This window comes from Rousettus aegyptiacus, unplaced genomic scaffold (genome assembly GCF_014176215.1).
Source record: "Rousettus aegyptiacus isolate mRouAeg1 unplaced genomic scaffold, mRouAeg1.p scaffold_m13_p_15, whole genome shotgun sequence".
NCBI lineage: Eukaryota > Metazoa > Chordata > Mammalia > Chiroptera > Pteropodidae > Rousettus > Rousettus aegyptiacus.
Genome location: NW_023416290.1, coordinates 34,748,687 through 34,762,357, shown reverse-complemented (window position 1 = coordinate 34,762,357; position 13,671 = coordinate 34,748,687). Strand labels below are relative to the sequence as shown.

At 42.3% G+C, this 13,671-nt stretch overlaps 1 protein-coding gene across 5 annotated transcripts in view; it reads right to left on the bottom strand.

The window, feature by feature from the left end:
- The window catches only part of GRHL2 (grainyhead like transcription factor 2), a 157,482-nt gene that overhangs the window by 54,729 nt on the left and 89,082 nt on the right, over window positions 1-13,671 (bottom strand). For all 5 annotated transcript variants that reach the window (XR_001597228.2, XM_016147540.2, XM_016147539.2 and 2 more), the window contains exon 8: window positions 11,643-11,737. Coding sequence is in view for 4 of the 5 variants with exons in the window: in XM_016147540.2 (XP_016003026.1) it covers window positions 11,643-11,737 (95 nt within the window). In the remaining variant the exon portion in view is untranslated. The remainder of the gene's footprint in view (window positions 1-11,642; window positions 11,738-13,671) is intronic.

The window sequence follows — 13,671 nt, the reverse complement described above, 5'->3', positions numbered from 1 at the left end:
CGTAAGTGTGCTCTTGCCAATTTCCCTACTTCTTGGCTCTTGGCATTATAAAGACCTTAAAGACAGTTTTCTTACATTTCAGCATTTTTCTTCCTTTTTATATGATTGTATTTGGATGTGGATGCAATGCCAAAGAAGACAGAAAGAGACTAAAAGTAGATAATATTAACATACGAAATCTCAGTCTTGGGCATTTATTTATTTCTTCATGCTTTAATCCATCAAATATTTATCAACTGCCTGGCATTATAGTAGGAGGTGGTACACAAGAATGACAAGGCAGATTCCCTGCTTGCATAGAGCTTGTTATTTTGTTGAAGATCTAAGAAACTTTTAATTTTCCTGAAGCCTCCATTTATATAGCACTTTTAGGGAATGATTTAAAAACTAATAATATATTTCTTTACTTCCTCCTTCACCCCCTGTGGGTACATCTGTGTACACACATGCATTTGGTTTACTCACATATTCTACCGTAGTTTTTTGTATTCTTTCAGTACTCATTTTTTCCCCATTTCTAGAACATACTGTGTCCCCAGTTGACAGCCTTTGCTGTTTGCTCTGCCCTCCACCTCCAATGCCGTCCCCACAGATCATCACATTGCCCGCTCCTTCTTCTCATTCAGTCCAATGTCGACTCTTCAGAACTACCTGCTTCGATCACCCATCTAGAGTTGAGTTCCTCCTCCTCTTCCAACCTCAGCCCATGGCCTATATCACATGCTACCACGCTGCTCTTTTCTATTTTCTTCATATTGCTTAACAGTATTTGAATTTATCTCATTGTTTATCTGTTTAGTGCTTAATTGTCATGTCTGCTCCATGAGGCTGTAAACCCTTAAGAGGAGGCCTCTTGTCTCCCTCGGGCTCACTCTAGTCTCAATGTCAGGCTCATGGTAGATACTCAACAAATATTTGTCCAATGAATTAAGATAAGATTACTTTTCTAAATACACATTTCGATCTTCATCCATGCTCTTGCTTTCATAAGCAAAACCTCCTAAGAGCTGAGATTGTTTTGAGTAGCTCAGGTTGTCAAGATAATACAATAGGGTTAGCTGGTCTGACCAGGTTTATCCTCAAAAAATATTATCTGTCCTTATATCAACAAACATAAAATCAGCACCAACTATATATTCAGTATGTGTGTCTGTCTGTACACACAGACACACACACACAAATACGGAGGATGCTATATGTGGAGGATGCTATGGGAGATACAGAAATCTATAGTAGCATCCTGCCCTCAAGGAAAAAGATTTACCTATTGTATAAGGTATATAATTAGATACTAATTATATAAATATTGCAGGCTGTACATGTTGTCAGAACTTGATGAAAAGGAGAAAGTTCAACAAGTTAGCCAGAGAAGATTTCCTATAGGAGTCCTGAGCTGGAAGAAAGAGACCAGCCTAATAATGGGAGAGGAGGGTTTGTATTAGGGAGCTTAAGAAGAGGCCTGAAAAAGGAGGTTGATGAGGGAAGAGGCCAACCAAGATGCTTGTATCACTGTGATCAACTAATGAACATTTGATGAGGTCAAGAGTGTATCCTTGAAGCCAAGAGAAGATAGAACTGTGGCCACAGTATCCAATATCCAGGTTACAGAGAGGACAAGGAGAGTGAGGGCTGAGAAAAGTCATCAGGTTCAGAAGTAAGGAGGGTCTGCATCCCTCCCAGAGGCTGGACTAGTGGAGGGAAGGATGGGAAGCTAGATTGCTGGGGCCGGTGAGACACGATGCGAATATGAAGAGGAGGCGGCTTCGCAGGGAAGCGGCGCAGAGGGAGGAGGGATGGACAGGACTCGGGAGTGGGCCGCAGGGTCCAGCGGAGGGATTCTTCCAAACGGGAGGAGGTGTTCACATAATCGGAAGAATGAATGTAAGAGTCTGCAAAAAAAGAGGAGTCTGTGGGAGCTAAGAGCCTCAGAAGCAGGGATTAAATGAGATCGACTCACAAGTAAAGTTTTGTAAGAAAAAAGACAGCTTTCAAGGAAGCTGATGGGCAAAATGAGAGGAAAGCACAGCGAGAAGGAAACGTACGAAAGGCTCGAAAAAGTATGTACCTAACGCAAATGCTAGCACTATGGTTTTGGACTAATTACTTAAACTCTCTGGGCCTCATGTGCCTTATCTTTTAAATAGGGATAATAATCTCTACCTTAAAACCATGACACTTAAAATGAGATCATGTTTGAAACTATAAAGTGGCATGAAAATCTAAGGGAGTTTACTATCATTGTTCCCCAATCGACCAACAATGTCTTGTGTATCCTTCACAGTTTCTTGCATATCCTTCTAGAAATATCCTATGGACAAATAGAACACAGATCCTTTTCTTTTTTTATACAAATGGTAGCATAGTTAACATAGTTCTTCATCTTGCTTTGACAATAAATTTTGAAGATAGCTTTTTCTTTCTTTTTTAAAGAGCCATGAAATATGAAGTAATGACTTCTTTAACAGTTTCTTTACAGTTTTTTCATATATATTCTATATTTTTATGTTTCATATATTTCATCTTATAACAATGATGCAATGCATGTATTTCAACATGGGTTTTACACACATGTGAACATATGAATTATTGGCAGTCCTATAGATCATGTCACCGACTATATTTAATCTGAATTTCATCTTCACTATTTCACTAGAATTGCTTTCTCCAAGGTCAGCCTTCTCAATAGCATCCAGGAAATCTCTAATTTAGTATGCATCCAGGGGGTCTTGTTAAAATATGAATAACAGGGCCCTGCCCCTAGAGTTTACATTTCAGTAGGTCTGAGGCAAAGGTCCAAGTCTGCATTTCTAACAGTTTCCCAGTTGAGGCTGATACTGCATGTGGAGACCCAGGATATGAGAAGCCACCACCTAAAGCACTGACGTGGTTGGCCAGTTCCTCCTTCTCCTTTTCTTCTCCCCACTGCCTTCCTCTGAACTCTCCGTACCGAGCACCCCTTCCTTCTCTGGTCCTTCGTCCTCCAAATGCCCTAAATGGGGTGGGTTTAAAGTCCCATCCTGGATGCTCTTTTTGCCCATCCCTCTAATACTCTCCCCATCAATGCCATCATTTCTCTGGACTCCTGCGATCCTCTCTTTTAAAACAGCGCTAACTTCTATCCTGCGCTCCACAATCCCTGCCTTTCTTGTGCTTCCCGCAGGCTGCAATCTGAGTATCTATTCTTCCATCCGGCATGTGTTTCTGTCCAACTTCTACATGTCTGAATTCTACCTGACCCTTAAGACACAGCCCACGTGTTACATCCTCCCTCGTGTCTCCCCTGACCCCATAGGAAGGCGATCTCGCTACACGCTGAAGTATTTAGAAGTGAAGTACAGGGTGTGTGTGTGCACACGTGCATGTGTGTGTGAAAGGGAGAGAGGTCAATCAAATCTGGCAAAATGCTAACGATGGGTCAATCTACCTGAAGGGTACGTGGTATTAATTGTATTCATCTTTCAACTTTCATTTGAAATGTATAAAAATAAAAAGTTGGGAGAATGTTTTTAAATTAAACATCATAGTTATCCTCCTCTCCAGAACTCTCCTGGCACTTGAACTCTATTTTCATGAGAGCCGTTATTCTCTACCTCGCACTGCCAGTTATTTACAGCTATGTCTCGGTGTCCTCCCTCCCTAGCCCAAATGTTCTCTCACAGCGGATGCTCTGTCCATGAGTTCCCACTGCCTGGCCCAGTGCAGGATACGCAGCAGGTATAATGCTTTAAAGGAATGACTGCCCTTTTGCCAGAGGCAATGTGTAAGATCTTACTACTAAATCCTCCCAATACAAAAAGTCATTGTGGAAAGAGCAAATGCGTTGAACAGCCCAGGGTGGGAATTCCAGCTCTGCCCTGCATTAGCTGTGCAACCTTAGGTACACTTAGCTAACCGCGCTGGGATTCAAATTCTTCATTATTTAAATAAAAAAATTATATCCACTTAAAAATATGAATACTACATAATGTATAAAAAGCACCTGGCAGAATGCATATGGCATATGGTCATCACTGCACACTCACACACACAGATATACACATACACACAACAGTCCATGAAATTCAAGTCTGTGATCTAACTCTCTGCATACACACGACAGTTCATGCATGTGAGTTACAGAGCCCTAAGTAGAATTCAGGTCAGAAATCATGGATACCCTCATTCTAACAAAAGATTAAGCTGTTGATAACTTCAGCAAGATGCCCTCTGGAGACTGTTCCTTCTATATATGAATTAACTCCAGCTTTACAGCTTTTCCTGCCATCCATTACCTTATAAAACTGGAACAAAAGCATGACTTTATTTAAGTTCAATACCAAAGACTCCAGCAAATGTTTACCTTTCCATTTTAAAGCCTCCATCACCCGTACCACGCCCCAACAAACACACGAAATGCCATTCGCCCTACTTCACAGTGTGTATCTCAACCTGTCAAGAGCCCTCCCAGGAGCTTCCCCCAACCTCTTCTTTACTTTTGAGATCACAGAAGATGTCCTTTAATAGTCTCTAACCTTCCATAAGATAATCTGCTTAAAATTGGGCTCAACTTAGGCAAAACAGTAGAATGCAACTTTTTTTCAATCAGTAATATCTATCAACCCCATTTCATTTGAGACTGGCTTATAAGCAGAGAGACAATGCCCCAAGTGCTGGCAGGAGGCGGGGACGGGCTGGGGGATGAACTGGGTCATGAACCCATAGGGCATCAGGAGTATGGCCACCTTTGGCCAGTCCTTTGCTTTCTCTTCTCATCCTGAAAATCAATATTTACATATCTTCTCTTCTCCCTGGAGTTTAGCTGAAAGAGAGCACAATCCTTTCAGAACTATCCCCTTAGAAAGCGTGATTGATTCATCAACACTACAAAACTGTAATTTTCTAAAGCGCTGTGCTTGACACACAATGAGAGCTCAATAAAATCTAATGAAATATTTTAGACCAAAAAGAAATGTTGAAAGAAAGGGTGAAGCCAGGAGGGAGTGCAATAATAAATTTGGGGTGATTTAATGGATTTGCCATGATTCGGTACTGAATTTCAAGTTGGCCTTTTAATTAGTGTAACCTTATTTTCCACTCAAAGAGATTGAATAATTTGCAGTGTACAAGAACATCTATATTTTCTCCAGTGTACTACCTTTCTTAGGCTGTAACAAAGCACTGTTGTTCTCACCATCCTGTCTGTCTTTTGAACTACTTAAATTGAGATGAGGACAGAGGCTGTTTTTTCCTATCCATCAACAGCCAATGGAGCAAAGATAGGCTGCCTTGTTGACCACAAGTTGTACCCTGAAAAGACAGCAGTGGGAAGAGAAAGGATTGACCCATACAGGAAAGACACCTGGACTTTACATGGAAAAAGTAAGTCATCCTATATGGCAACTCTAGTTATATTTCACAACATGAAGCAAGTCATGACACGAGCCACATTAAATGCCCTTATGCACAGGGCAGCTTGCAGGGTGGTGCCAGGGCATCACACCAACCTCATCTCCTTCCTGAAGAATGAACTTACAAATAGAGGAGAGAACCTTTTACTCCCAACTTTTACTTACATTTCCCTGCTTGGCCAGCCGACTCATCTTAGCACATCCACGTACTACTCTGCACACCGTATCTCAGTTGAGGGTCTTAGAGCAAAATCAGGCACAAAGGCAACAGAAAAGCAAAACTATAAAGAGGAACAGGGCCCGGAGGAAATATCAACATGCATCCCCTCACCTTGCATTTTCTCACAATGTCAAAAGTCCCTTGTGTAAATCCTAATTCTTTTTAAGTATCCAAAGTGACCCAAAGTCAGAGGACTCCATAAAATGAATATTGCTCATGTGTAAATATTTACTTCCAATTTACCAGCTTGGTAAATATGGGTTTTAGTTTATTTGATTTGTTAAATTGCAAACAAAGTAGATAGCCATTGTGTGCCTTTTGCAACCTTTATTTTCTCTGATAATAATTCTCATTCTGGCTTTGAATTTTTTTTATGCTCTGCTTCCTGCATAGTGTTGCAAAAAAAGAGTAATCAGTGAATAGTCTTCACTATTCGAAACAGAAAAAAAAAAAGTACATAAAAGAAAAGTGTATGGAAATAACGTAAATGAGTATAAAAATGAAATTTTGGACACCAGGGAAAGGAGCTAGAGATAAGTGGGGAAAAGGGAGAATAAATGTGTAAAGGTAAGGAGAAAAAAAAAAACACTGATGTGTCTCAGTGTTGTAATATCAGAAAGCAAGTACTGATCTTCAAGTAATAGAGAGGTAGTAGTTATGCAAATGCTATGATCACTAATGTTAGGCTAACACACACACACACACACACACACACACACACACACACACACACACAGCTGAAGAGGGCAAGGAATCCAAATAGTCCTCACTTCTCATATCCATTCTGGTCAAAGATTTGTGTGATATCAACAGGTAATAAAGCAGGGCAACCAAAGGCATGCATAGGGAGAGACCTGCGTGCTAGAAGTGTTGGACTAGTAAGCCACCTTTGGTGGGGGGGGAGGGGACGAGGGGACACAGACAGGACACAGAGGATGACTTGATTAAACTGCTTGGCTCGAGGAAATGGGGTTGATCACTTGTTTTCTTTCTTTCTGGACCTACATATCTCGTACCCTATAGGTTTCTTTGAGAAAGAAAATCCTAGCATGCTTTGGTCTAAAAAAAAAAAAAAATTACAGATATCCTCTGTTGGAATGGTTAAGAGTATGAACTCTGAACTCAGAGGACATGGGTTCAAAGCCCACCTTTGCATTTCCTAATCCTGCAGTGCTCCATGCGTAGCAAGCTGGTATTTAGTAGAACGTGAATCTGAGATCCACAGATCCATGGCGTCTCTCAGCCTCTCTGCTCCCAGCCCTGCCCCACCAGGTCTCAGACCTGCACATCCCACTCCCACCAGAAAATTTGTTAACAAAGATGAAAACACATCTCTTATCTGTGTCCTTGGGCCTCTAAAACTGCAACAACTGTCTCTCTGTAAGTTCCTCCCCAAGCCCAAAATGTAGGAAGAAAGTTCACCACTGATCTCACAAGGCAGAGGGCTGAACTAGCCAGTCTCCGAAGCTCCTCCTGCAACTCAGGGAGGAAGGTGAAGGGGGGGGCAAGGTAGGCCCCGCCCCAAGAATAATAGCTCTACTTCTGCAGGCAGAGGTGCTAGGCTAGAGGGCAACAAAGAGTAACCCAAGAGAGGCAGAATTTCATATTACTGAATTATAATAGCTTTATTTTTAATCCTAGAGATAGGGGGATGGGCTAGTTGCGGATTTCCCCCTTGGTTGGATTACTGAACAATGCTGGCCGTTAGGGTGGAGGAACATTTTCACTGACTCCGGATCATTCCAAAAGGCTTGGTTGCAGCAGAGGGATTAAAAAAGGGTTCATGAAAAGACGTCTCCTTCATCTGAGGTAGTTTATAAACCACGAGAGGAGTGAAGCATAGAAATCGGGGGGAAGGATGGTGCAGGGGAATTAATTGTATGGTGTTCCAGGGGAAAGGAACAAAAAGGAAACCCATTTTTCAAAGAGCTAAGGAGCATCTTTATGCTCAAGTAATCCTCTGCGGTCACATGAGAGAGCCCTTTGCAGCACACCGAAATCAGTTTAATCTTCGAATCCCTGTGAACAGAGGAAACGACATGGGGCAAAAATAAAGAGCCCAGTTTCAAGAATCTCCTTAGAAATCTGGGAGAAAGGAGAGCCTTTAATCAAGGTTCGCTGTGCTCCTGCTCTGGGGGTGATGTCATTGCCTGGAACAAGGCAGCACTCGGTGCCAGCAATCTGAACTCACCACTCTTGAACAATTCAATAGGGTCTTGCGTGGGAATTCCTCATCTGGGGGGATTAGTGACCAACAAATCTAGTTTGTAGGTACCAGTGTTTGGCTAAGGGAAGAAAGAAAAATTGAAGTAACGAGTCACATGAAAGAATGTAGCACTGCAGTCCTCCCATTAGAATCATGTGGGTGGGACCTTACTCTGTCAATTTTAATAATATATTTTAATAATCCCTGCTCCCCTCCCCCCACCGTTTTCCAGCTAAGGAAAATGAATCTCAGAAGGGAAAATCACAAAGCCGGCTATTCCAGAGCCTGGACTAGTGCCTTGTCGCCCAAACCCCATTTCGGTGCCTTTTTTTCTGTACCATCCAGTGCCTAGTGCACTATCAACTTCCAGTGGTGACAGGGTGGACACTCATAACCTCATCCACCTAGATGTCACCTGAGTCACTCCCAGGGACCCAGGGTTACCCATTCACATCATGTGAGCTTCCAGACTGCACAGACCCTTAAGGGGAAAAAAATGTCCTGTTGGAGACTATTTCTGCTGCTTGAGTCACTGCACAGAAAGACACTGTGGCACAACTCGCAAAACCGGTTCTGGGCGGGAGAACTTGGTGATAGTTCTGCCAGAATCATACTGCAATGGATACTGGGAACCAGGAGTTAATTCCCAAACCTCGTTTTAACTAATAGTTTTAACACCTTCGCTAATCAATTTTTTTTCTATAATTAAATTAAACGATTAGAATTTCACAACCTTTCCTTTCTTCTGTCCATGCTAAATGAGTAGAAGTAAAATGTAGGTCAGCAACAAAAGAAAAGGTAGAAATATGCTCTGGAAGAAGCTATCTACCTTGTCATCAGCTCTTGATTATACACATGTGGTAAGATAACCAATACTGAACTGCTATTATTTGTTTGTTTGTTTGTTTTACTAAATGCACCAAAACTTATATGTCCAAACACAGGCTACCCTTCAACATAGCCATTTTGGGAAGACATGTGGTTTTCTCAAATGACGCTGCTGGGGCTCAAAGTGTACTTGTAGTGTCTCTTCTGACGTTGTCTTCTTCAAAGCTGGTCTTGCGCAAAAGAAACCTCATTTGTAACCCTAGAGAGGTATTCTCCAGCTTGTCGTATGTATTTACATGTGGACCCAAGTGATTTCTGGTGTTTTTTTTAAAAACACCTTAGAAGATCAAGATTTACAGCCATTGTGGGCATTCAAATGGATGTCGTAGCAACTCTCTTGAACAGTGCCAACCCAAGTCACCTCTGGCCGGCTACCAAAGGCCTGGCCAAAGGAACCAATGGGTGCGGGAGGGGATCCTGGCCCCAGTTCTATCAGCTGTACCATGTCAACCTCTATCGAGTCACTGCTTTTCCCAACACTGAAAGTCAACGAAGATATAAACTGGATATTCAGTTGTCTGAGTGGATGTGGAATTTCTGTCCTCTGGCCAGATAAACGGAAACATCACGGAATGGGGCCTCAGGCCTGAAGCCTACGAAGGATTTCTATGTAGATGATACCAACAGGAACTCAAAGCAAATGTAACTGCTCCTGAGAAGTCCACAATACAAGAATCACAAACATTTCCACTATGAGAGGGATGCCTTTACTTCTTGCTTTGTTGAAAACCTTTTTGTCAATCACATGATTTTGTTTTTTGCAGTCTGCTTATTATAAAATCGGTATTCCAAAGAAATACCCTAGGCTCTGTGAGTTGGGGGAGGGGGATCTTCTTGGCCTATGTAATGCTATGGATTTAACTTTTAGGTTTTTTTTTTAAGCCCTTCCAGTATTTTGGGAGGAAATTATATAGAATTATATTTTATTACTTATTGGTTACTCAAACAAATTTTGCTACAACAAGCAGACACTGCCATTTGTCAAAGCATATGTGAGCTTAAATTCTCAGTCTGAAACAACACACATGTGCAAACATATTCATTTAAAGGAAAGTACCTATAGTAAATGAGTAAATTCATCTTAACTGGGCTGAAAGATCAAGTCAGCTCAAATTAACTACCTTGCTGGTTTACCACAGAGCCTCCATCATTCAATCTGCCCATTTCATTTTAGGCATTTTCTTTAAAAGGTCCCTATCGGCACTAACAGATAATACATATACCCACTAGCCCCCATTATCGCAGATTGCGTAATGGAAATTAGAGCCACGAAGATCACAGCTCACGTTCACAGCCTGCCTCGCACTGACGAGGCTCTTCCAGCGGAAGGATCCCAGAGACCGCAGCAGGCCCGCCTCTCACTCCTCACACTGCGTATGGTTACGGGTTCCCCCGCCTCCCTCCGCACAGCACTGGGTCGTCACACGTCACACCCAGCATGACACTTGGTATGACAGAGATAAATGGATAAGTTTGTTTTATTTTGTTTTGAGTGAGGAACTGAGGCCCAGAGAGGTGAGATGCTTTGCTAGGGACTCTAACCCCAGCCGGGTGGCCCATCGCACAGACTGCTCTTTCTTGATCTGCCTTTTCTTTACCTAGCCTTGGGGAGAGGGGGCTGAAGGGAAAGGGTGGGGCTTAGCTGAGGAACTTTAAATGGAAGCACGGTGGACCCTAGCAGATAATCTTCCCCTGCACTTCCGTGCAGGACCTGACCTCCCACCTGGTGCAGGGCCTCCTTCCTTCCCACGGATGCCGTGAGTCACTGGAACATTCTCCAGGCTGCTCTGGCACTCTGTTGCTGCTTGCCCATTTAGGTCACCTTTCTTGGGCCTGAAGCCAATTTCATTTATACTGTTTTATACATGAGTGAAACAAGACACTAAGCAATTCATCTCCTGCTATAAGTCATGCCTGCAAACTCCCATCCAGCTTCCTCGCTCACCCAACCTTCCCCCAGCTCGCAGACAATACAGCATTGAAAGGCGTTGTTTATTTTACATTGACCTTTTCATTAGTTTGAAGACAAAGTTTTGTAATGCCATCTGTAGATGGCACATAACTGAAGTAGAAAACAAACTTATGTTTCATCTGGAACTTTCTCTTTAGAACAAAATAAGGATCAAGAATCAGAAGGTATAGAACACAGAAGAGTGAACATGGCAGGAAAGTTTGGAGTTTTCATAAACTCAAAGAAACTCTTGGCTGGAAAGTAAATCTGAGTATCAGTGAGTCTCACTTTTTTACCCAAACCAGTGCAATGGTAGACGTCTGTCCTCAGGGCACACCTTGCTGGAGATTTTACCATTGCCCTTCTTAACCACACTGGCGCCAGAGAGAAATAGAAAAAGCTTAAGCTGTCGATAAGAAAAAAAAATAGCTCAAGGTCACAGTGGCTATACCCCAGGGAGTGAAGTTTAGACACCTGCAGCCCTGCTTCCTGCCCCCCCCCCCCAACCAGGTTATAGCTAGAAGGAGTCCTGGGGTCAGGAGGCACGCCCAGTCAGTCAGTCATTTACCTGCGAAGATGTTAGCTCTGAGCACTTCCCTGCCTCTGAAGGAAGGCAGCTGTTACAGAGGAATCTGGGGAAATCTGTGCAGGTAGAAAAGGTTTTCCAGCCCAGTCATGTCAGCCCCAAGTGCTAAATTGGAGTCTGGAGGGTTTGGGAAGGACACGTGGCTTGGAACATTCTCCAGAAGGCCAAGGAGGAACAGGTACACTCCTTTTCCTCCTTTACTCCACAGAAGACAATTTAGCTGCACATAACTGAATGTCTGTGACTTCTAAAGAAAGATAATAGGTTCATTTCCTTTGATTCTGGCTCAAGTTAACAGTTCTTTTCCTACCAATAAAGGCTTTTGTAAAAAACAATCACTTGCAGACAAAGGATGTATCACTTAAAAGGTTTGAACAACAACTCAGTGCTACTTTTCTACTCACCTTCGCCTCTTCGTTCACATCCCAGGTGAAGGAAACGGCGTTATATGCAATCTCTTCAATGTTTCCAATTGTATTAAAGCTCTCCTTGTAATCAGCTGTAACAGTAACAAAAAGAAAAGGTTTTAAAAGTGTAAGAGTTACTAGATGACAAGTGGCAGACTGTCATTTTCCAATGGGGAAATTCAAACTCTGCCTCTTCTCTGGCTGTCTCTATGGCAACAGTTAAGGATTTGTGTTTGCTGATAATCTTTCACTAATATTATAAGAATGTAAGCATGTTCCTCTATTAAGAGTAAATCTAGGTGAAGGAATATTCCTAACTGATTTGTTCATTCGTTCCATTTTTTTTTAAACTAGGTTTATAAAATTATTAATTTCTTCCCCACTTGAGTCCCTTGGCACCTACCCTCTCCCACTCCTAGTCACTTTCCTGCCACTTAAGTTCACTGGAAGCGCCATAGTATTCCATAGGGATTGTTTTATAGAACAGAATATTGTGTTTATCCGCCAGACAGTGTCATCAGGACTGCAGTGAACAAATTCCAGGAGGGTGCTGGAAAACTTTTCTTCTTCTTTTGGACTTTGGGATGGAAAGCTGAGGTAATCATACTCAGCTCACTATCACCACTTGTCTATTTAAGGCCCTCTCTTCCTCTATTTCTTTACTTATGTAATATTTATCTATTCCTTTCATTCCCATTATCTGTCCCCATAAACACGATAGCTATTAATGTGTTTGCTATGAATTCTTGTATAAGTTGTGTTGATTTGCCTATGTACATAGCTTTCATTTTCACGAACTGTGTTCTGCTATGGCTAGGGTTGCCAGATTTATCAAATATTTGGGACATACTTATTTTAAAAAGTATTCGTTGTTTATAAGAAATTCAAATTTAATTGGGCACCCTGTATTTTATCTGGCACGCCTAGCTCTGGACCTTTTCAGATCTAACAACCCTCCTATTTCTAGTTGCAGCTGCATGGAAGTCCACAGCGACCATCCACCACAATTTATCTTTACTCCTCAGAGATGGGCCCCTCCGTGGGCTCTAGCCCTCTAGTATGACAAACAGAACTGTGGTCAAAATCTTTGTTACTCACTGTCTCCACTGCTATTGTCTTAGTTGGGATTCAGGTCTGCACATGATATTCCTAATCTAATGCTCACTGCTTCCTGAGGTTTATGCTCTAGCTTATGCTCGCCATCGATCCCCACCCCCCACACCCCCACTCCCCCACCCCCCATCCCCACACACACTCCTGGCCTCCTTAGATATGGCAGCCTGCCTTCATTCTGTCTCTTCTAACTAAATAAGCACTGGTCACATCCTGCATGGCTGGCATCATGGTAAAGCCCACCTGCTTTTCTTTGAGGCCTGGTTTATTCACAAATTGATCACTTAATCACATGTTCTTCCTCTGTAAGCATTCATAATTATTTTTCTGAAATGGAACTCTGACCATCTGCTTTTTATAATTTTTTATAAGGCCAAATCTTACATCATGACCTATTGTGTCCTTCCCCGTTGGGCCCTGCGTGTCGGTGCCACTGGCCCTCACGCCACAGGGACGGTCAGAGGAAGATGCAAGTCTAAGGATGCTGGAAGCTTATTTGTTTATAAAATCTTTCTAAATATTTTTCCGTCCAAGTTAGGACAGGAGTTAGTTACTATGACCCACTTCCAGGATGTATAAAGTATTCATTGTCTACAAAATCTGACACATTTCTGGCCAAACGGTTGTTTCCTCTCTTGTATTCTGTGAAGTCGCCGTATCACGGCAGGGCTGGTGGCTTCTCGAGGCTCTGGCAAGTTCTCTGTCAATGCTGTGAAGTTTCGAAGTCTGCTTTCCTGAAATTCACATATCTACTCATTTTTAGCTGTTTCCTGCTCACGGAATCTAAGTTCATATGATCCTTTACCAAGATTTTAATTATTTTCTCTTATTAAGACAACTCTTTCTGTTTGCATGGATTGGGTTGAGAGAAGTAGTACTTCTGTTCACTTCTCCTATCCACAATACCAATAAC